Source organism: Narcine bancroftii, chromosome 4, assembly GCF_036971445.1.
Source record: "Narcine bancroftii isolate sNarBan1 chromosome 4, sNarBan1.hap1, whole genome shotgun sequence".
NCBI classification, from domain to species: domain Eukaryota; kingdom Metazoa; phylum Chordata; class Chondrichthyes; order Torpediniformes; family Narcinidae; genus Narcine; species Narcine bancroftii.
In genome coordinates, this window is record NC_091472.1 from 32,046,083 (window position 1) to 32,071,166 (window position 25,084).

Here is a 25,084-nt window from a genome sequence, read left to right on the forward strand (position 1 = left end):
TGTTCCCCATATGATATTAATGGACTCATATTGCAAAGATGGCGGTGCTGCCGGACCTGGGGTGACAGCAGTGCTGCCGCTGGTGCGGACCCAGAGACAGTGGGGAACCAAGACACGATGCTCTCATCGGGGCCAACCATCTCCTCCCATCAGCTCCATACAGGCATTGAACAGCCTGTTAAAGGAGCTGACGGTGGTTTTATTTAAAAATCCCGTGACCTTGGGGACTGGACCCAAGATGATGGCCCCTATGATCTGCAGCAGCCATGAGAGGTTGTAGACTCCAGGGAAGCAGTGGACTGGGGCAAGGCATGAGAAAATGGGGAGGCCAACCCCCATCTTAAAAGGAGAAGCAGAGAGCAGTGAAGATAACCCATGGGACGGTAACCATTGTGGCAGTCCTGTTTGAGGGGTTCTGCAGCTGAAGGAACCACATAGGCGGTGAGCTGTTGAAGATTCAAGGTGAAAACACACGGAGGCTGCAGGCAGCTGGCAACTGCGGTCAAGGAATTTGCACAAAGCTACAGATCACTGGATACTGGCTCAAAACTGGCTGATGGGGTACCAGGTATCTGAACCAGAACACGGGAGGGTGCTAAAGGGTTTCTGATCATGTCAGAGGTTCGGATCTAGAGCTCAGGTTGTCGATGGTTTGGACTGGACTCTATGGCTGCAGGAGCGTTGGGGGTGAATCCATAGACACTCACTGTGGGGGAACTCTCTTCTACTTCTCTATCTCGGACTGTAAGAGGGGCTTCAGGCAATTTCTGCCAATGGTGAATCTTTCTGCCTTACAGCAGACAATAGCAATTTCATCTAATATGACACTGTTTTATTACAAGGACAATATATTGAATCTTGAAGTTTCATTTATTCATTCATTTATGGATCTGGCAATCAATGATAAAGTTAATTCCTAATGTCCCTCAAGAATATAGTGGTGAGCCCCCTATTTAAACTCCTCCTGTCTTTCTGGTGAACCTGGGGCATGTTTTTGGAATGACAGATCCAGGATTTAGACACAGTGATACATAGAAACAGAAAGCTTACAGCTCAATCCAGGCCCTTCAGCCCACAAAGTTGTTCTGAATATGTCCCTACCTTAGAAATTACTAGGTTTTCCCAAAGCCCTCTATTTTTCTAACCTCCATGTATCTATCCAAAAATCTCTTAAAGGGCCCTAACGTATCCGCCTCCACTACCATTGCCGGCAGCCCATTCCACGCCCCCACCACTCTCTGCATAAAAACGTACCCGTGTCATCTCCTCTGTACTTACTCCCCAGCACCTTAAACCTGCATCTCCTTGTGGCAACCATTTCAGCCCAGGGGAGAAAGCCTCTGACTATCTACCCTATCTGATATCAAGTTCGGTGATTTATTTCTGTAAGAGGGTGGTATCGAGCCGATGGTGGCTGTCCCTGCTGACCTTGCTAGAGGTTATGGGATTTTGGGGCAGGGTCAGAGTTTGGTCTGTGAGTAATTATAATGCATTTATAGATGCTGCACATTGCAATGACTGCATGCTGATGGTTGAAGGAATGAATGTTTAGGGTGGTGGATATGATCCAATGAACTGATGATAGTGTAAAGCTTCTTGAGATTTGTTGGATTCATACCATGTAGAAACAAGCTCTTCAGCCAACCAGACCACGCCAACTATCAAGCACCTATTTAAATTAATCCCATTTTATTCTTCCGAACTTCATAACACCTGCCCCCCAGCTTCGGCCACTCACTCGGAGAAGATGTGCAAACTCCACATGTGCAACACTGGAAGTTAGGATTGAATCTAGACCTTCACTCTGTTCAAACTCTAAAAGTAACATAACACCTGCCCCCCAGCTTCGGCCACTCACTCGGAGAAGATGTGCAAACTCCACATGTGCAACACTGGAAGTTAGGATTGAATCTAGACCTTCACTCTGTTCAAACTCTAAAAGTAAGTGAGATTTGGTCTGCAGACAAAGATAACGCAATACAACAGTTTAGCATCAAGTTCAGAAACCTAATGGCTAAGTGATGTAGTATACAATGAGATATTAGGAGCTACTACATCACCACAAATAAGCAGTGCAAATATAAGGATTCTTTGTCAGTTCAGCACTTTATGCCCTGAATCAATGATTTTAATAGGCCTAGCTCCATCGTGACATTAACTTCTTACATTCCAAGCACAATTTGGAAATAACAGGCATTCAGTGTCGAATACATCACTGACTAGTTTCAGTGACTGAATTCTACCAGTGGCGATAGATCTCTAATCCCTCTATACCTCCTTCACAGACTAGAGTTTCAATTCTTCCCTGAACAGAATCCCAACCAATCCACTACTTCCTTCATTTGCATGGCTGAACTCGTGTTTACTTTGAAAAGCTGCTTTAATTCCATTCAATCACTCCAAAGGCATAACTCACGGCACCTGACGAAGGGCCCAGGCCAGAAATGTCCTACCGAATTTCCCTTAACACATTTGTGTATTGCATTTGACTCCAGCATCTGCAGACATTCTTGTTTAACTCACACAGAGCAGTCTCTTTGTGGGATGCATGAAACAGTCCATGGCTCAGCTGTATCCTGGCCCCTTAACTTACTTTATTTTTCCCAATGCATTGATAACAACCTAAGTCTCAGCATGGACAAGATGAAGGAAATGATCGTGGTCCTCAGGAGGACCCTCCATGATACATCAACAACTCTGTAGTGGAGAGAGTAGAGAGCACCAAGTTCCTTGAAGTCCACTTAACTAGTGACCCATCGTGGACATACATCTCCTCATTTTCCAGGAAAGCTCAACAGTGACTGCACTTACTGAGAAGACGGAAGTGGGCAAGACTATTGGCCATCATTATGTCAACCTTCTACAGGAACTCTTATCAAGAGCATTCTGGCCAGCTACATTACAGTGTGATATGGTTACTCCAGAGAAATAGATCAGAGGTCAATCTACAGGACAATAAGAGTGGCAGAGAGGATCACTGGAATCTCTCTTAACCCCGCCCTCTTTCCATCCACGTGATCTACCAGGATCGTTGTCTGAAGAGGGCGCACAAAATCATTGAAGACCCCTTTCACCCTGCACACAGCATATTTCAGTAGCCAGCATCTGGAAAGTGATACAGGAGTATCCTAGCCAGCTCCACAAGGCTGAGAAACAGCTTCTTCCATGGGCAATAAGAATGCTGAATGACCAAAACATGCTGACACTAACCATCCAAGACTCTCATATTTACAATTTTTTTAAAATTTATTTGTATGTATAAATACTTGTCCTGCATTTGCATTGTTTGGGTCATGTCTGGTTGTGTGTCTGCCTGTTTTGCACCGAGGAACAGAGAACTCTGTTTTGAGGGGTTGAACTTGTGCAATCAGATGACATGAAACTTGACTTGACTACTTCCTGCACTTATACAGAATTGAAGATTTAATGTTGTGCCAATGGTGCACTGTTGTCAGGTACACACAGTCCATGCCTGTTTCTTCCTTTCCCTCATGACCCTCATCTCCATTTCAAATAGGTTAAGTAGCCATAAGCATTTCAAGTCCACAGATGCTCACAGCTGTATTGGCTGTAGCTCTTTCCCCTTTCCCTTTAAAGATCCTATTTCATTTTCCATTTCTGTTAACTTTTCTTCTGTTGTAGTCTTTCAGCACCAGTACTTCTGAGATGGCCCCTTATTCCATTAATTATGGCTGCCTTATTGCTATATTTGACAGAGGTCTCCTCTACACACTTCTCTTTGACGTCAGCTTCCACATTCAATGGTTCCTCTTTAATTCCTGCCATCTTCAAGAACATTCCACCACCAAAAGCATCTTCTCCTCCTCTCCCGTTTTTGGAACTGTTCCCTCCATGACTCTCTGAATTGCTCTTTCTGCATCAACCATTCCCCTTCATTTGTCGCTGTGCAACCAAAGGAGGTGCAACGTCTGCTCTCTTAACTTTCCTATCTCTTTGAGACCTTCCAAGTGAAGCACTTATTCAGAAAATGTTCTCTTATGGATCAGAAATAACAAGTGCAGATTGGATGATCACTTTGCAGAACCCCTCAATTTAGTCTGCAAGAATGAGCCTGACCTTCAAAACATCCATCACTTTAATTCTGCATCCAACTACCTCCCTGACCTTTTTAACCTTTGCCCCCTACCCCTGCACTGTTTCAATGAAGACCAATTTAAGCTCAAGGCACAGCACCTCATCTTTGTAGGGAGATGACAGCCCTCGGGAATGAATACAGTAAAATCCCTGCTCTCCAGAATTCAATCAATCGGCAGCCTCGAGCAACTGGCAAAAAATCACGGAAAGTAAATAGGTAAAAAAATGTGCAAGTTGAAAATTGTCACCTCCTAGTGGTTAGTCCACCAATCCATGCAACATGCAATCTCAAGCAACCAGCAAATTAATTTACCTGGCATCTGCCAATCTCATAGGTGTGGGATACCAAAGGTTTTACTGTATTCATAATGTGAGGCCATCTATCTGTAATGGGCAATAAAATAGTTATGGGAGACATTTTGTATGGACTGGATAAATCAAATTATTGGAAATAACTCAAATGAGAGACTCTATGTGAGAAGCATTTCTAGATCAATATGTTATGAATCCATCTGTTTTAGATTTCATTTCATGCAAAGAGAATGGGTTAATTATCAATCATTTTGTGCCTTTATGGAAGAGTGAATATAATGTGGTAGAAATTTACATTGAATTTGAAAGCCATGTAGTTCAAACCAGAACACAGGTTTTAAATCTAATCAAAGGAAACTACAAAAGCAGGAACCTTGAGCTCATTTTATTGGGAAACTACATCAAAGAATAGGGCAGTGGATAGGCATTGGCTAGCATTTAAATAAATAATAAATGATCTACCCAAAAAAAAACTCCTTTAAGTCATAAAAATCCAACAGAAAAATGATTCTACTTTGGCTGATAAGGAATATTAAAGATAATTTTAAATGCATGAAAGAGGCTTACACAGTAGTTAGAAATAGCAATAGACCAGAGAACTCAGCAAATGAGAGAGAGAGAGAGAGAGAGAGAGAGAGAGATCAGATGCTATGTACTAAAACAGAAATGTAATATTACATGAAATTGCCTTTAGTTTTCCATTACGCAAAGATTCGCTTAAGCATTGCCTGGCACCCCATGAGCCACTCTCCAGCAGCGTACAATCTGGTTTGAGTTCTTTGACCTCAAGTCGCCAGCAAGCTGCAACCTGTGTGGGTTCCTCACTCACTAGTGTTAGGTCTGCTTTGTTCAAGAATGAGTGAGTCAGACACCAGACTGAGTCGAAATCAAGGTTCTTTATTACCGGATTGTAACACTTACAACTAACAGTGTTAGTTGGAGAAGGCGCATTCTAACGATATCAGCAAGTGGTGTTTTTTTTATACCCCAGGACACGCACTTAGTAAATTATCATACCATTACATTGTCCAATGAATAAGCTGTTGCTACCCTTCACTGTTAGTCTGCTGCTCATCAGCTTGTTAGTGCCAAGCTTATCTTGAGTGTACAAGGTCACATCTGCATTCTGTTACTCCTTAGTACTGGGTGATTCCTTCTCCATTCCCATCTCATGATGTTTTTACCTTACACTAGTCACCAACATCTTGCCACCTGTGTGTGTCCTTCAGCCACGGAGCACCTCGCAGTTCTTCAGTGGTTACCATCCTTAAGGTTGTCTCCTCTCCTTCTCCTTCTAAATAGGGGAGGGGGTGTCCTCTGTGTTACTGGTGTTCTGCGGCAGTCCTATGCTCTCCCAGAGTCTGCAACCCCATGGGCCCACTGCCAAACCCAGGTGCCACTATCTTGGGCCCATACCCTGAGGACACAGGGTTTTAAATAAAACACCGACATCTCCTTTGACAGGCCATTTTAAGCCTGTATGGAGCTGTCGGTGGCAGGACTGGGCAGTTGGACCCTTCATGGGAGTGCTGTGCCTCCACTCCCTGCTCTCCCACCAGTGGCAGCACTGTCATTTTTTTTTTTAGAGTGAGAGTGAGTCAGGGAGTGAGAGAGAAAATAAGAATATACTAACAGGAAACTAATATCTGGCAGTAATCGCTTTCATAAGTATCTAAAACAGAAAAGACGAGAAAAGAGAAACCATAGACTCTTACAGTATTTGACAAACATTTGGTGGGGTACAAAAGAATGTTAGAAATTAATTAGGTACTTTTTGACGGTAATCACAGAGTAAGGCACAAATAATATGCTACAAATAATGCAGACTCATTGGCTTTCCCAAGAATAAGGTACTGAAGGAAATCTGTATTAGTAAAGAATTTGCTAGAAAAATTGGTAAGACTCTGATCTGAATATCTACATCCTAGAGTTTTAATTCAATTGACCAGCTTCTGGTTTGGAGGTTTGCCATATGAAGAGAGATTCAGTAGAACAGGCCTCCATTTGCAAGAGTTTAGAAAAATGGGAGGTAGAGGAAATTTTAAAAAATGTGGGCTGACATTATTTAAACATATAAGGCCCTAAGGGAGGGCTTGACAGGGTAGATGTGGGAATGTTTCCACTAGTGTGAGTCTTAATCAAGGAAACCGAATTACAAGGGGCCAGTCATTTAAAACTGACATACATAAACACTTCGTCTTCATCCTGACTTTTGATGGAAGCTAAATTATTATATGTATTTAAAGAGGAGATATTTGAAAGATCAAGGTATAGAGGGGTAAGGAGATTTGAATCATGCATATTCAGGAAAACTTAAGAGGGTTTGATAGCAGGCTCATGCACCTATCTTTGAAACTCTCTACTCCTGAGTTCACTCAACACAAAGGACAAAAGATCTCTGAATATTTAGAAAATTAAGGGATATGGAAATAGTGCAAGAAAATGGGGCAGATGTAGAAGAACAACCCTGATTTTGATGAATGGCAAAGCAACACTTGAAGAACAAGCACGGTAACTGTAGTGGTTCGTGCAATGCTGTAACAACACCAGCTACCAGTGTTAAAACCCGGCGCTGTCTGTAAGCAATTTGTATGTTCACCCTGTGTCTATGTGGGTTTTCTCCAGACACTCCGATTTCCTCCCACCATTCAAACCGTAGTAGGTTGTAGGTTAATTGGGTGTAATTGGGCGCCGCTGGCTCGTGGGCCAAAAAAAAAGAAAATTTAACAAGATGGGTTTCTACTGCTTCTGGCTGTTATGTTATTCTGTTTAAAGAAAGTGCTGAAATGAGGTTGTAGGAAGATAACTGGGGTATAGCTTCATCTCTGTTCCCTTAAACTCAAAAGAAACAAACTTGGTAATCTTTGCCAGAGATAGCCGAACCACCTAAATCATCACCAGGCCCTGTATTTACATCTTTCCATGATTATCCTGGGCAACAGGACAACCACAAACTTTTAGGTCAAGATGTTGACTCTCCATTTCTCTCCAAGGATGCTGTCTTATCCGCTGAGTCCCTCTGGCAACTTCTTTTTTGCTCCAGTTTCCAGCTTTTGCACTCTCTTGTGTCTCTCAGTTGTTTCCTGCTGGTGAAATAATCCAGTGGTTGTCTCTTGTTGGTTAGTGTTCTCCCTCTTTGAAGTAAGCCAATATAATCCTTTCTGCTCTTTGTTCCAAACTGACTGCACCCTCCAACATACTTGTACATGTTCCAACCTTTTTGAAATTCATATCCACCCAACTTAGAACTTCACATTTCCATCTCTCCAGCATTCTCTGTCAACTTGGATCCAAGTGTGAGATTGTGACACCTACCTGTATCTTTTAGCCCTCAAAATAAGAGACCTGAAGCTCTGATGTCTCATTTGTACAATTCTAGTCAGATCCGTACCCTCTGAAATTGTACACAAATGAAGCAGGGAGCTTTATTGTCACTCTCCCAACTTAACTGACTCACAATGAAGAGACAACACATTTAACACGCGCTCCTCTTCTAAACTCTCTCTGAAGAGAAATTGTACTGTCTGCAATTGAACATTTAGGCCCTATGGTTATATCTATCTGGCTGGATAATATCAAGAATGCTTAACAAGCAATTTACAATCAGATTATCATCTTCTTAACTCCTTGCGTATCTGGACTTGAAGGACAGCACAGAAAACAAAGTCGAACTGGGTGTGTTATTCTTAGGAGAGCATAACTTTGAATGGAATAGTTGCGACTGTGTTATTTCTGTGCTCCTGTGTTTACCAGAGAAACTTTGACACTTTGTTACTTGCTTAACACAATCATGTATTAGATGACAACTGCATCTGCATTGAATTTGAAAACTTAAGGCAGAAATCTCTGTTGCCACTGATTTTTAGTGGAAAAAAACTGCTCCAGCACCTACTGTCTATTGTCTATTGTCTATAATTGATTCTTCCAGATATTATTGTTGAAAAATATGGTTTGAAAAAGCAGATGAGAGGTTAAACGTGACTTTGTTATCATGTATGTTTTTTTTCTACAAAACGACCAATGCAGAATTTTGCCTTTACATTCATAAAATGTCCGATCTCTTCCCAGCCAGACAGCACAGAACAGGCAGAGAGCCATCCTTTTGATGTCCACTGGCAGTTAATCAATTTAATGAGTCTGTCTCATTTTCACAATGAATATCCAACCCTGTGCTAATCCAAAAACCCTCTGCTTTTTAATGAACACCATACCAGCCCCATCTATTTCCCCTTTTCATTGCCTGGCTGAATGGTGCTTACATCTCATCTGTGATTCCCCTCTGAATGAACTGCTTCATTTGTGTACAATTTCGGAGGCTGCAGATTCACAGGGGAATCAGACCCTTCTGGAAAAGACTTCTGCCTTGATCTTCAATGGGCATATGAATCATTCATTGTACAATTCATGCCCCATCCCATCACCTTTTTTTATGGTACGTGAGAGAGATATTCTTCCTACTTCCTGTTCTTGCCCAGAACGTCATTTTTTTTAGTTTCCACCATTCACTCATCTCTCATGAACCACTTCCAATGCTTCCACTTACTTAATTGATACCTTTCTCGGAGAATTGCCAAATGACTGATACCCACTCACTCATTATTTTGCTTATACTGACTCCCAACTTCTGCAGTCCTGTGTTCTATCAGTGCTGAATCTGAGGTTTCTGGCCAACAGGAAACATAGGTTTCAGGATAATTCCCATGAGGACCCCATCTCAATTTTGCCTTGCATCAAAGTACCTTTCATTGATTGTCCCTGATGAAAAGTCATTGACAGGAAACAATAACTCATTTTTATCGTCTTAAAAGCTGTTAAGTATTTAAAACATTTTTTGTTTTACTTTAGATTATCGATTCTGGTCGAGTTTAACTTTAATAAAAGATAGTCACTGCTGTCTTATTCAATTTTTAGGTCCATGGATCATTACAACATGTGGTGCCAGTGGCCCCAAAGGCCCAACACAAACTCAATGCAACAATGCTTACCGGAATACAAATACCTCTGTGGTGGTTGTGACTGAAGGAGTTTGGCAAGGAATTCAGAAGTGGAGAGTGCCATCAACAGACACGTATAAGTAAGTGTACATTTCCTTACTTTTGCAACTTTTGCATTTATTGCCCACCTCTTTAGTTCTTAAGAAGGTGTCTGCCCATGAGGTGAAGAACCCACTCTTATCACAGAATGTAATGACATGCTTTGAAGGACTATTTTCGGGGAATGGGTTTATTTTATTACATCTTAGAAGTTGTTTCTTCCCTGTCAATTGAATTTGTTATTTCTTCTTTCCATAAAAAGCTTACACATTTTTGATAATAATTAAATAAACCTGTTCCTTTACTCATGACCGATAGTCGGCATGCATAGAATCCAGGGGAAGAAAACGCAATCTAATTTAGGCAAAGATAACAATTGATGAACACCTTGGAATATTTAGACTTTATCTCTTGTGGGATTAGGGGTTGTGACCGACCCATGACAAAGGATTCACTATAATGACTGCATGATCCACAAATTCACTGCCGTTGAATCATGTTAACTGTCCACGACACCTACTGAATGGATGATCCATCCTCCTTTGTTTAAAACAAAGGAAATTGATAGAGGTTAATAAATAAATAGATGCAAACAATGCGATCATGATAAATCAAAGCATATATTTGTTACCATACTCATTGTTCAGAGATAACAGACAATCTGCAGGACCCCATATATTGGTACACAAAAGCTACCCAAGACTGAGCTTTTGGAGAAAATTTTGGAGCCAAATCAGAGGTGTACGATCCAGTGATCATTGGGGGATGAGGTGGAGAGGGTGAGAAAATTTAAGTTCCTGGGAGTCACTATCTTGGCAGATCCTTCCTGGACCCAAAGTACTAATGGTATTGTGAAGAAAACACATCAGTGCCTCAACTTCATCAGGAGTTTGTTGAAGTTTCATATGACTTGGAAACGCTGGTAAATTTGTACAGATGTGTGACGGAAAGTCTGATGACTGGCTGCATCACGGTAAAGTCAAGTTTATTGTCATCTGATTATACAGATACAATCCAATGAAACAGCTTTCTCCAGTCCTCAGTGCAAAACATGCAGACACACATTGAGACATGACACACATACAAACAAACAATATATATGCAGAACAAGTATTTTATCTATATAAATAAATAAATATTGCTTTATACACATGAGAGTCTCAGATGGTTATTGTGAGCAGTTCCTTTGGTCATTCAGAATTCTCACTATCTGTGGGAAGAAGCTATTCCTCAGCCTGGTGGTGCTGGCTCTGATCCTCCCGAAGGGAGCAGCTGTGTGCAGGGTGGAAGAGGTCCTTGAATGATTTTGGGTGCCCTCTTCAGACATTCCTGGTAGATCATGTCAAATAGGTGGGGGGGGGGGGGAGGGAAGGGAGACTCCAGTGATCCTCTCTACCATTCCTATGGTCCTGTGGATTGACCTCTGATCTATTTCTCTGCAGCAATCGTACCACACTGTAATGTAGCCAGCCACAACTTTCTCACCAGAGCTCTTACAGAAAGTTGACATAATCATGGCCAGTATCCTTGCCCACATCAGTATTTTCAGGAAGTGCTGACACTGTTGCACCTTCTTGACAAGTGAGGAGATGTTGAATGTCCTCAATAGGTCATTAGTTAAGTGAACTCCAAGGAACTTGGTGCTCTCCACTCTCTCCACTACAAAATTGTTGATTTGTAATGGAGGGTAGTCATTCCTGGTCCTCCTGAAGTCCACAATCATCTCCTTTGTCTTGTCCACGTTGAGACTCAAGTTGTTAGTCTCATACCATTTCACACCTCTTCTCTGTGGAACGACTTATCATTGTTGCTGAAGAGGCCATCTACTGTTGTGTCATCTGCAAACTTGATTACACTGTTGGAGCTGGAGTTTGATCTGACAATGCATTAAGGGGTCAGTAGAGTGAACAGGAATAGGCTGAGCACACTGCACTGAGCTGCACCAGTACTCAGCATGACAGTGCTTGACAGTCTGCTAGTGACCCAGACAGACTGTGGTCTTTCCATTAGAAAGGCCAGGATACAATTACAGAGTGGGGTATTGAGTCCCAGTGAGGACAGCTTCTCCACCAGCCTCTGGGGAATGATCGTATTAATGCCAAGCTGAAGTCAATGAAGAGCAGCTTGGGGTATGAGGCATTGTCCTCCAGGTTGGCAGGACAGAGTGAAGCCACATGGCTTTAGTATCATCTATTGAACGGTTTCAGGTAACTCAAAATGGGCCCAGCACATCTGGAAGTGTACTTTGATGCATTTCATCACCAGAAGCTCAAAGCATTCCATAATGGCGGAGCTCAGTGCCATAGGGCGGTAGTCATTGTGGCTTATTACTGTCGCCTTCTTGGGTACCGGGATAATGGTAGCTATCTTGAACCTGTGGTAATGATGGACTCCTGCATTGAGCTGCTGAAGGTGTCTGTGAAGACCTCTGTCAAGTTGTCTGCACAGTCCTTCAATACCTGACCAGGTATATTGAATGGTCCCGTCACCTTGTGTGTGTTCACCTTGGATAGGGTTCTCCTCACCTTGGCTATGGATATGCAGGGACCCATTCATCGGGGGTATGGAGCTTTCTGTGCCATCATCCTGTTCTTCTCATCAAACTGTGCAAAGAAGAAGTTCAGTCTGTCTGGAAGGGAGGCGTCATCAGTTATCATCTTGATCTCTTATCGCATGCGCCTTGTGTCACCGGTGTTGCACAGCTGTCTGTGGATCTTCTATGCATAACCCTGCTTTGCCTTCCAGATTGCACAGGAGAGTTCAGACCTAGCTGATATTCGCGCCATCCTACATGCTGTCCTAAAGGCAGCATCATCTCTGAGGAGGGCCCAAACCTCTGCATCCAACCATGGTTTCTAGTTAGCCCTGGTTGTGAAGCATTTGATCTCAGTGACATCCTCAATGCATTTGCTAATGTAGCCAGTCACTGAGCTCATGTACTCCTCTATGCTTACATGGCCGTTGTAAGTGTCCACCTCCCTGAAACAGCTCCAGTCCGTGGTCTCAAGCAGTCTTGCAGCACTGCAGTGTTTTCCGCCCCCCCACCACCCCCCCACCCCAGCCGGCCTCATCCTGTTCTCCCTGTGGTCTGTACATCAGGATTACCAAGACAGATATGTGATCTGAATAACCAAGGTGGGGGCAAGGTGCAGCCTTGAACGCACCAGGGACATTGGTGTACACCTGATCCAAGGTATTCTCTCCCCTGGTGGCGAAGTTCACATGCTGTTAAAACCATGCAAAGACATTTTTCAGGTTGACGAGATTGAAGTAGCCAGCGACAATCATTTGCAATGTAGGGTAGGAAAACTGAGTTTCTCAGATGGCACCGTAAAGCTCCTTTTTGGCTTCACCCTCATTAGTCAAAGGTGGAATGTTGACTGCAGCAATCAGCATGGCTGAGAATTGCCTGGGCAGGTAGAAGAGCCTGCATTTCACAAGGAAGTACTCTTATCTCTGCTGAGCAGGTGTTCACAACAGAGACATTGGTGCACCAGTTCTCATTGAAATGCACAGTCCCCCTCCTCAAGTCTTGCCAGAAGCAGTAGCGTCTCTGTCTCACCTGAAGGAGATAAGGCCATCCATCTAGATCGCTGAGTCTGGAATGGTGTCCTGGAGCCATGTTTCTGAAATCACCAGAGCATAGCAGCCCTGCAGTTCTCTCTGGTTCAGTTGCAGCCTCAGGTAATTCATTTTCTTCTCCAGCAATCTTATATTTGATAGTAGGGTCTGAAGGGATTAACTCTCAGTCTAACTCCGATGCCGGCCTGATTTCCATGCTTTTGCCTTCTCCAACAGCACTTCCGACGGCTTCCCACAATCTCTCTTGATCTGCTCCACGGTTTGCAGCTGTCTCTGTTCCATGCATCTGTATGTTGAAACCACACTGAATCTTACCAATTCTGCTAATTTGAAAGTCTAGTTCATGTTTTGTATTTTGATAAGTGTTTCCCGATCATAGAAACAATGTAGTGGGTTTGGGATTTCACTATTGGGAGGAGCTGAATGGCCGTTGGAACCTCTTGCACTGCCATCTAGGATTGGTCTGGTATGGGGACACCAATACCCTTGCATGTAAAGCCCTGAAAAAGGTAGTAGACCAACCCAGGACATCACAGCCAAAACCCTCCCCACCATCAAGAACATCTACAGGAAACATTACCATCAGAGAGCAGCAGCAATCATCAAAGATCCACAACACCCACCATATGCTCTGTTCGTGCTACCATCAGGAAAGAGGAAGAGGTCCCACAAAACTAACACCACCAAGTTGAGGAACAGCTGCTACCCCTCCACCATCAGACTCCTCAACCACAATTCAATCAGGGACTCATTTAGTTCGGGCGAGGCATTAGAGGAGTCCAATGGAGGAGGGGCGAGGAGAGAGTGACAGCAAGGTAAGGACTTTAAAAGTTGAGTATTTACCGGGGCTGGGGCGTAGTAGTTTGGGGGAAGCATCAGAGGACTTGGAGAAGTCCAGTGGAGGAGGGACGAGGAGAGAATGAAGGGGTTAATTGGTAGAGGGTCAATAAAAGGAGAGTAAGGTAAAGAAGCAGCCCAACGAGTGAATGGCACAGAGAAGGAATGGGACTTAGAAGCTTTGGCCCACAAGGCTTTGGTGAACAGAGGCTGAGGTTTAGCTAGTTCACATTAAGGTAAGGCTGGTTTAGTTGTTCATTTGTTTCTTTTGCACTTGAGGAAGGAGAGAGAGAAAGAATGAGTGTGAGGACAGTTTGCTATTCTCAGTGTCAGATGTGGGAGGTCCTGGCATCTTCTAGCCTCCCGGATGTCCATGTCTGCACCAGGGGTGCTGAGCTGCGGCTTCTCAGGGACCGTGTTATGGAACTGGAGCTGCAGCTCGATGACCTTGCCCTGGAAAGGGAAAATGAGGAAGTCATAGATAAGAGTTACAGCCAGGAGGTCACACCAGGGCCGTGGGAGGAGAATAAGTTAGGAGAGGGAAGGGAAAGTGTAAGGTGCTAGAGAGGACCTCTGTGGCAGTATCCCTCAAAATTAGGTGCTCCTCTTTGGTACTGTGGTGGTGGGGGGGGGGGGGGGGGGGGAAACAGCTTAGCTAGGGAAAGCAACAGTAGCTGTACCTCTGGCACAGGGTTAGCCACTGTGGCCCAAAAGGGTAAGGAAAGGAAGAGGAGAGCAGTAGTTAAAGGGGCCTCAATAGTTAGGATGGCAGTTAAAGGATTCTGTGGACACATTAAGGAGAATCGGATAGTGGTTTGCCTCCCTGGTGCCAGGGTCTGGGATGCTGCTGTTCATGTCCAAAATATCCTAAATTGAGAGGGAAATGTGGCAGAAGTGGTGATACATGAAGGTACCAATGACGTAGGGAGGAAGAGTGAAAAGGTCCTGAAAAGTGAGTACAGGAAGTTAGGTGAAAAGAAGGATCGCGAAGGGAGTAATCTCAGGATTACTGCCTGATTCATGTGATAGTGAGAGCAGGAACAGAATGAGGTGGAGGATGAATGTGTGGTTGAAGGGATGGAGCAAGGAGCAGGGATTCAACTTTCTGGATCACTGGGACCATTTTTGGGGGAGGTGGGACCTGTACAGAATGGACAGGTTGCACTTGAATCCCAGGGGGACCAGGGACCAGGATTCTGGCAGGGACATTTGCTAAGGCTACTCATGAGACTTTAAACTAGAATGGTTGGAAGGGAGGGAATCAAGTGAAGGAGAACAGCGAGGAGAAGGTTAGGTTGCAAACAGAAAGCTTGTAGACAAAGCTTGGGGGTGGATAGGTTAGTGATAGAGAAGGAAGATGCTTTGTACAAAGATGGAGGGGAGATGATAGAAAAAGAACATAATAGAGTTGTTTGTAAAGAGAGGAATAAACAAAGAGTAAGTAGTGGGAAATCTATGAAATGCATATACTTTAATGATAGGAGCATTGTAAGGAAGGGGGGTGAACTGAGGATATGGATTGACACTTGGCAGTATGATGTGGTAGCGATAAGTGAAACATGGTTGCAGGAGGGATGTGATTGGCAGCTAAATACTTCTGGATTTTGTTGCTTTTGGTGTGATAGAATTGGAGGGGCAAGAAGGGGTGGGGTAGCACTGGTTGTCAGGGAAATCATTACTGTGGTGCTTAGGCAGGATAGATTGGAGGGCCTGTCCAGGGAGGCTATATGGATGGAATTGAGGAATGGGAAAGAAGTAGTCACACTTATAAGGGTGTATTATAGACCAAAAAATAGAAGCGAGAACTAGACGAGCAAAATTGTAGGGAGATAGCAGATATTTGTAATAAGTACAGGGTTGTGATAGTGGGAGATTTAAATTTTCCAAATATAGATTGGGAAACCCATTCTCGGAAAGGGCTGGATGGATTGGAATTTGTAAATCATTTGCAGGATAGTTTTTTACAGCAATACGCAGAGGTACCGACTAGAGAAGTAGCAGTTTTAGTTCTACTTTTGGGGAATGAGATAGTTAAGGTGATGAAGGTATGTGTTGGGGAGCATTTTGGATCCAGTGATCATAGAGCCATTAGCTTCAATGTAATTATGGAAAGGGGTAGGTCAAGGCCTAAGATTGCAGTTTTTGAGTGGGGAAAAGCTAGATATGAGGAAATGAGAAAGGATTTATGACAAGTGGATTGGGACGATTTGTTTTATGGGAGGGATGTAGTAGAGAAATGGAGGTCTTTTAAAGGTGAGATTTTGAGGGTACAAAATCTTTATGTTCCCATCGGGATAAAAGGCAGAGTCAAAAGTTTCAGAGATCCATGGTTTTCAAGGGATATTGGAAATTTGGTTTGAAAAAAGAGGGAGACCACCAATAAATATAAGAAACAAGGAATAAAAGAGATGTTCGGAGAATACATTGAATGTAAAAAGAATCTTCAGAAAGAAATTGAAAAGCTAAAAGCAAGTATGATGTGGCTCTAGCAAGCAGAGTGAAAATAAATCCAAAAGGTTTCTATAAATATGTTAATAGCAAAATGAGAGCAAGGGATAAAGTTGGTCCATTAGAAAATCAGACCGGACACCTGTGTGTGAAGCCAAATGAGATGGGGGAGATTTTGAACGTTCATTTCTTCGGTAAGAAGAAGGAAATTGAATTGTGTGGGTAAAGGAAGAAAAGAGGTTAATTATGGAAACAGTAGTCATTAAGAAAGAGGAAGTACTGGAGCTTTTGAAGCATATAAATGTGGATAAGTCTCCGGGTCCCGACAGGATTTTTCCCCAGGACCTTGAGAGAAGTTAGTGAGGAAATAGCAGCGGTTCTGTCACTGATTTTTCAAATGTCATTAGAGATGGGTATAGTGCCAGAGGATTGGCGTATTGCACATGTGGTTCCTTTGTTTAAAAAGGGTTCGAGGAGCAAGTCGAGCAATTATAGGCCTGTAAGTTTGACATCTGTGGTAGGTAAAATAATGGAAAGCTTTCTTATCTGGAGAGACAGGGTCTGATCAGGAACACTCAACACGGGTTTGTGTGTGAAAGGTCATGTTTGACCAATCTTGTTGAATTTTTTGAAGAGGTGACTAGGAATGTTGATGAAGGAAAAGCAGTGGATGTTTTCTCTATAGAATTCAGTAAGGCCTTTGATAAGGTTCTACATGGAAGGTTAGTTAGGAAGGTTCATGCGTTAGGTATTAACTTTGAGATACTCAAATGGATTCAACAATGGCTCGAAGGAAGATGCCAGAGAGTCATAGTGGATAACTGTTTGTCAGGCTGGAGGCCAGTAACAAGTGGTGTGCATCAGGGATCTGTATTGGGTCCCCTGCTGTTTGTCATATACAGTAATAATCTGGACGATGGTGTGGTAAGTTGCGGATGATATTGAAATAGGTGGAATTATGGACAATGAAGAAGGTTTTCAAAGATTGCAGAGGGATTAAAACTGCTTAGAAGAGTGGGCAGAAAGATGGCAGATGGAGTTTAATGCTGAGAAATGTGAAGTGCATCAGTTTAGAAGGAATAATCAAAACAGGACATGTATAGTAAATGGGAGGGGATTGAAAAATGTGGTGGAGCAGAAAGATCCTGAAGGTAGAATCACATGTGGATAGGGTGATGAAGGTGGCTTTTAGTATGCTGGCCTTTATAAATCAAAGCATAGTTGGGAGGTGATGGAATACTGTGTGCAGTTCTGGTTACCGAATTATAGGAAGGGTATCAACAAGGTGGAGAGAGGGTAGAGAAGATTTACAAAAATGTTACCTGGGTTTCAGAATCTAGATTACAGAGAAAGATTGAGCAGATTAGGTATGTATTCCTTGGAGCAAAGAATGTTGAGGGGGGTATTTGATAAAAGTATTTAAGATTATGAGGGGGATAGAAAGAGTTGATGTGGATAAGCTTTTTTCCTTGAGGGTAAGAAAGATTGAAACAAGAGGTCATGAGTTAAGAGTTAAGGGGCAAAAGTTTAGAAGTAACATGAGGGGAAACTACAGAGAGTGGTGGCTGTATGGAATGAGCTTCCGGGAGTAGTACCAGCAGGATCCATTTTGTCATTTATGGAAAAATTGGATAGGTATATGGATGGGAGGGTGTGATAGTACAGATTCTATCACCAATGTGTATATGTAGATTGTATGTGTATAGATTGTAGTGTAGGATGATTGTGATTGGCTAAGAGCATAGCCACGCCTACTGGCAGGTCTTAAAGGGTTGCTCCTAGCCAGACCAGGTCATTCTGGACTGGTCGACCTACACGTGATACACTCCCGTCTTCTAGTTAATAAAAGCTTTGGTTTGGATCAACAAGCCTCTGATTCTTTCGATGCGCTCTACAGAGGGGAATGGAGGATTATGGGCAGGGTGCAGGAAGGTGGGACTAGAGGAGAATACTTGGTTTGGTGTGGACTAGAAGGGCCAAGATGTCCTGCCTGTTTCTGTGCAGTAATTGTTATATGATTAAATGGTTCTTACTTTTGCACTTTATTGATTTTTTTCTCTCTGTATTACACAGTCAGTTTGTTTACATACATTATATCTTTACATATGTATGTTGTATGTTGAGTACAGTTGTTTGCCTTCCCACAGGAAACAGAACCTAAGGGTTGTATGTGATGTGATTTATGTTCTCTGACAATAAATCTGAAATCTGAAGAAGCAGAATAGAGCTGCTTCATATGTGAGAATAGCCATTTGAAGGTGCTCTTTGCTTGTAGCTGTACTTAGTAATGCCTCTCATCTATATATATATATATATATATAATCTGTTATCAAAAGAATTTCTCCAGACAAAGGCAGAAATAGAGTTATAGAGAGGCTTAGTCATACATACTATCAGGCTTTACAACCCAACTCGTCCTTGCTGATGAATTAGTGTTGTAGGACTTGTCCCATTTACCTTCGATAATCCTAGTCCTTCTACCAACATATCTGTCCAAATGTCTTTTAAAAGTCATAACTGTACCCACTTCTATATCTTCCTCTGAAGTTTGTCTGAGATGTGGTCCACCATCTGTGTGAAAATATTGTCCCTCAGGTCTCTCTTAGATCTATGCCCTCTCACCTTAAACCTATGTCCTCTTGTTCTAAATTCACGTACCTTGGCAAATAAATTGTGAGCATTCACTTTAGGGCCCTCATGCTTTTGTAAATCTCGGTAAGATTACATCTCATCCGCCAATACGCTAGGGAATATGAATTTGGCCTATCTAACCTCTCCTCAAACTTTCCATAACTCAAGCCCTCGAGTCCCGAATCTCTTCTGCATCCTTTCCAAATTACTGATGTCCTTTCTGCAGCTGAGCTTCTTCAGAATTTTGAAATAATATTTAATACCTTGAAATCAACTGACACAGTTATCAGGATGTGAGAAGATTGCATATAGATATATTTATAAGACTTCAATTAATGGTGACGAATCACTTGAACCAATACAAAAATGGTGCCCTCCAAGCTATCCTGGATTTAATTCCATATTATCAGGAAGAAAATTCATGTTAGATGAATCCTTTCCTTGCTCTGTGACTCAAATGAAAATTTACACTGTAAGAGGTTGGTGGGGGGGGGGGGAGTCCTTATTTATAGTTCTCTTAATGTACCCATGTTGTTCGTGTGAAGGAAATCTCTGCTCCAAAACACAATCTGCTGGAAGAGCTCAAGCAGCATCTGTGGGAGAAGAGAATTGTCAGCATTTCAGGCTTGAACATAGAGCTCTTCGGCCATCAATGTGGTGCTGACCCATATATTCCTAAAATACTAAACCCTCCCTACCCTATAACCCTCCACTTTTCCTCCATCCATTTACCTAAGAATCTCTTAAATGCCCCTAATGTTTCAGCCTCCACCACTATCCCTTGCAAAGCACTCCAGACACCCACAGCTCTCTGCAAAAAATAAACACCCCTTGTTGTCTCCCCTAAACTTCCCTCCCTTCACTTTGTGTACATGTCCTCTGGTGTTTGCTATTCCTGCTCAAGGAAACAGACACTGACTGTACACCCTATCTCTGCCTCTCATAATCTTTTAGATCTCTATTAAGTCTCCTCTTGTCCTTCTATGCTCCAAAGAGAAAAGTCCCAGCTTTGCTAACCTTGCTTTATAAGATTTATTTTCCAATCCAGGTAACATCCTGCTAAACCCTTCCATTGCTTCCACATCCTTCCTATACAGTAATGAGGTGGCCAGAACTGAACACAATACTCCAAGTATGGTCTTATCAGGGATTTGTAAAGTTACAACATGACCTCTCTACTCCCTATTAATGAAGCCCAGCATCCCATTGGCGGTCTTAACTATCCTGTCAACCAGTGCGGTGACCTTGAGAAATGAATGGGTTTGAACACCAAGGTCCCTCTGTTCATCCACACTCTTAAGTAACCAACTATTAACCCTGTACTCAATCTTCTCCTTTGTCCTTCCTTTCCTTTTTTAAATTTTTTTTATTGGTCTTTACATTATAAACAAACAATGCAGTTTTATATTGTGCTATAAGAGTCAAGAAAAAAAAGATGATTACAAAAAACTTTACTCATGATAAAAAAATCATGTTAAAGAAATAGAATTTAAAAGCACAAAAAAAAAAGAAAATAAAACAAACAAAAAACAAATGATAAATTCAAAACCCCTTCCACTAAGCAAGGTTAAAAGTTGACAACTTGGAGATGGACAGTACAGCACCAAAGTTTCTGAACAACCCAAATTCTTAAGATTTTGATAATAGTCCATAAATGGGTCCCATGTCTTTTGGAAGTTAATATTTGACTTTTTAATGGCATATCATTTTTTTCTAAACTTAAACAAGACATTGTAGTGGTGCGCCCTACCGCAATGTGTGGAAAGAATGACTAACACCCAAGAAGTTGAAGTCAAAGACTGATTTATCGCACCGTCAGCTCTGCTTATATTCTCTCCCCACCGCTGTAACAGGGGTGACGTCACAGCTGCATGGCCTTGGATTGGTCTGTGTTCCCACCATTGCTCTTTGTTTCCCGCCATGCAGATGGTCACCTGGGACGAAGGCCGTTGGCCCCCACAGGGTCTACGCGGTCACCGTGTTCGACAGCCGCTACATTACAATCCCCCACACCCCCCCACCCCAAACCGGCGATTGGAGCGCTGTTCGCCGCTTTCAGTGGCTTATCTCTGCATCATGGGGACTGTGTGGAGACCGGTTGGCTAACATCCAGATGTGCTAGTTTGAGGTGGTCGATAGTGAAAGTCTCTTCCTTACTGCTAATATCCAGCACATATGTTGACCCGTTGTGTCTGACTAGTTCACTTAAATCGGTGCGGATTAGAAGAGATGGCCTGTTTGTGTACTGTAATTGTTATATGGTTATATATACTTTATACGTCCCCTCGTATGGCTATTACAGAGATGTTTGGTGTGCCCCCAGAATGAAAACATACTCATGGGTCTGTAAGTCTTTGGGGACATAGGCTTTGGCCTGGCCATATGGTGGAGGCTGCGGAGGGGCTAGAATACCCAGTCTTTCCCTCAGCTTAGTCAATGAGGCTGTGGAGTCCTCTGAGTCCTGAGGCATTGAAGTCTTCTTTCAGCACAGTGCGGATCCCCATGAGGATCCAGGTAGCTTGTCTACCCAGTTTGGCCCCTTGAACTGAGCCATCAAGGTCACCTTTAGGTGCCTGTTGAACTGTTCCACCAACCCACTGGCCTGAGGGTGGTAAGCCATGGTGGAGTTGGGCTCCCAGGAAATAGACCAGCGCCCCTCTGAGTCCCGAAGTGAACTACATACTTCTATTTGCTTTGGGACTCTGAATCTCGACTCCCAGATATTAATCAGTGCCCTGGTGCAGGTATTGGTGGTTGTGTCGGCCAATGGAACTGCTTCTGGCCACCTCGTAGAATGGCCAATCATAATAAGGATATATCTCACCCCAAGGGAGACCGGTAGGGGCCTACAATGCTAATATGAACATGGCTGAACCTACGTCGTGCTGGCTTGAAAGTCTGGGGTGGTGAGTGTCTTGATTGTTTCTGTGCTTTTGACGTCTGGCAGAGCATGCAGTTCTCGGCCCACTGACTGACCTAGTTTTGGAAGTCATTCCGACAAACCTACTGACCACCAAATTGACAGAAGTTCTGATGGCTGGGTGTTGAAAACTTGCCACCTCCATGCTGCCACATGATGTGGTGGGGTTTGCTGGTGGAGACGTTGCAGAGGAATATCTGGTTACTAGGGCTGATGGCGACATCCTCCAGCCTGAGCCTGGAAACTTCCATTCTGTATGCCGGGATCTCAGGGTCTTCCTGCTGTTCCCTGGCTAGGATAGAATAGTCTACTCCCTGGGACAGGGCCTGGATGAACTTGATCGTGGGGTGGATCAGTGCGTCGGCCACCATGTTGGTGTTTCCTGTAATATGTTGGATGTCTGTGGTAAACTCAGACATTTATGATAAGTGTCACTACTGCCTGGCCTACCATGGGTTGGACACTTTATGAAAAGCAAAGATTAATGGTTTATTGTCCATGAAGACCCTGAATTGTCTACTTTCCAGAAAATACCTGAAGTGCCAAACTGACAGGTACAACGCCAATATCTCCCAGTCAAAGGCGTTGTATTTGGGGTCGGGTGGCTGGAGGTTTGTGCTAAAGAAGGCCAAGGGCTGCCATTGTCCTCGATGAATTGCTCCAGTACACCTCCTACTGGTGTGCTGGAGTCATCTACTGTGAGAGCAGTTGGTGCCTCTGGCCTGTGGTGTACCAGAAGGGTGGTGTTGGCCAGTGCATCCTTGGCCTTCTGCAATGCCTCTGAGGCCTCGTTGTCCCCACCATGAATGCAAAAAGGGGCACATGATGCGGGCCGCTGCCAGTATAAATGGATGATAAAAATTAATCAAACCAGCAACTCCTTCACTGTGTGGGGCTTATCTTTTTGGGAAGGAGTTTTGCTCCGTGTCTGTTGATTCGATGTCCCAGGAATTCAATCGTTTCCAACCCTAACTAGCACTTAGCAGAGTTTATAGTTAGTCTGAATTCCTGCAGCCAGCGCACCGTCACCTTAGATGGGCCGCGTGTACTGTGTGATTGCAGCTGGCGATAAGAATATCATCCAAATAGATGGACGTGAATGGGAGATCCCAACCTACTGCATCCATCAGCCTCTGGAAGGTCTGGGCTGCATTCTTAAGCCCAAAGGGTATCCTCAGGAATTCGAAGAGTCCAAAAGGAGTAATAATGGTGATTTTAGGGATGTCATCTGGATGGATCAGGATTTAATGATAGCCCCTGATGAGATTGACTTTTGAAAATACCTGTGCCCCTTGTAAGTTAGTGGTAAAGTCTTGGATGTGGGGCACAGTGTACCCGTCAGATGTGGTGGCCTCATTGAGGCGGCGATAGTCACCACATGGCTCCATCTTCATGCTGCCTTCAGTACCACATGCAGGGGGAAGGCCCAGGGGCTGTCAAAACACCGCACTCTCCCCAGCTCTTCCATTTTTTAAAATTCCTCTTTGGTGAGGGTGAGCTTCTCATGGGGGAGGTGACACGCCCTGATCTGGAGTGGGGGGACCCTCGGTGAGAATGTGGTGCCTTACCACGTGCTTTGGTTTGGCTGAGGAAAACTAGCACCACGATCGAAAGGAACTCTGCTGGGATCCGCGTACATGTGTTGTCGAACAGAGTTTTAGTGTCGAGGTGGGGGGCAGGTAATTTGGCTACCCCCAGGGGCATTGTTTGAAAAGTCCTGGGGTGCACCAAATGCTACCCTTTAAGGTTCACCAGCAGGCAGACGGTTCGCAGGAAGTCTGCTCCCAGGAGCGGTTACACCGCAGCCGCAAACGTGAATGTCCACGTGAACTGGTGGCTGCTGACGTGGAGGGGGACAGTGTGGCTGGCAAAAGTTCATATGGTGATGCTGTTCGCTCCCCTCAGTCACATACAGAATTTATATATGAATATAAATGAGACAATTTAGACATGTATACGCCATGGATCACTTTAAATTGCAACAAACAGTGTTGTGCACAAAGGGAGGTAGTTTTAATCAGATTACAAATAGGGTCCCATAACTCATTAGAAAATTAAAGATTCAAATCCTACTCCCAGTCATTCTTGATTTTATCTAACGAGGCTATTCTTAAATCAACCAAATTATTATAAATAAGAAATGTTAAGCCTTTATGAGAAAGCTGTAAATCAAAAAAACGTATCAGGGATATTCGCCTCGGGGAATGCCAGAGTGTCAGGGATCTGAGACTGAACAAAATGTCTGATTTGTAGATAGCTAAAAAAAATGAGTATTAGGTAAATTAAATCCTACCACCAATTGTTCAAAAGAAACAAATTTATTATGAATAAAAAGGTCTTTGAAACATTTAATACCCAATCTGAATCAGTCATTAAAGACAGTGATCTTGCCAAGAAAGTTGAAAGAGGTGATAAGATATAATAGGGCTGGCAAGAGAGAAACTTGAAATCCAAAAAACCTTCTAAATTTTGCAATTATTTTCAAACTATGTTTAATTATCGGATTATCAGTTAGATGATTAAAAAGGTCCCTAGAATAGCCAAGATGGAGGTATTCTTATAAAATTCAGTTCCATTTCTACATATAAAGGATGGTCAACTTGATTATCAAAATGTAGCAAAAGAATCAAATTACGTATATTGACCACCCAATAATAAAATCTAAAATTAGGAAATGCCAATCCCCCATTCCTTTTAGCATTTGAAAAGATTAACTTTATTTAAGCGGGGGCATTTTCCTTGCCATATGTAGGAAGATGTACGTGAATCAAGTGAGTTTAAAAAGGATTTTGGAATGAAAATTGGTATAGATTGGAAAAGGTACAAAATTTTAGGTAAAATGTTCATTTTAATAGAATGATGGAAATAGATAAAGGTGACCATCTCAATAATAATTTAACCTGATTAAATAAAGAAGAGAAATTTTCCTTAAAAAGATGTTTATAACTCCTAGTAATTATAATACCAAGAGAAGTAAATTGATCCTTCATAATCTTAAAAGGAAAATTAAAATATCTTGGTATAGAACCGTTTTGAGGTAAAAATTCACTTGTATCCAGATTCAACTTATTCCCAGAAAACTGACTAATATGAGATAGCAAAGCTAATATGCTTGGTAAACAAACATCTGGATTACCGGTAGATACAAAAAGCAAAAGATCATCTGTGTTCAATGCTGTTCCTATGAATCCCTTTAAAATCTTTACATGTATGAAGAGCAATTGCT

At 42.9% G+C, this 25,084-nt stretch overlaps 1 protein-coding gene across 1 annotated transcript in view; it reads left to right on the forward strand.

The window, feature by feature from the left end:
- Window positions 1–25,084, forward strand: part of LOC138760431 (ALK tyrosine kinase receptor-like) — a 489,739-nt gene that overhangs the window by 164,898 nt on the left and 299,757 nt on the right. The window contains exon 4 of the mRNA XM_069931014.1: window positions 9,319–9,481. Within this exon, the coding sequence (XP_069787115.1) occupies window positions 9,319–9,481 (163 nt within the window). The remainder of the gene's footprint in view (window positions 1–9,318; window positions 9,482–25,084) is intronic.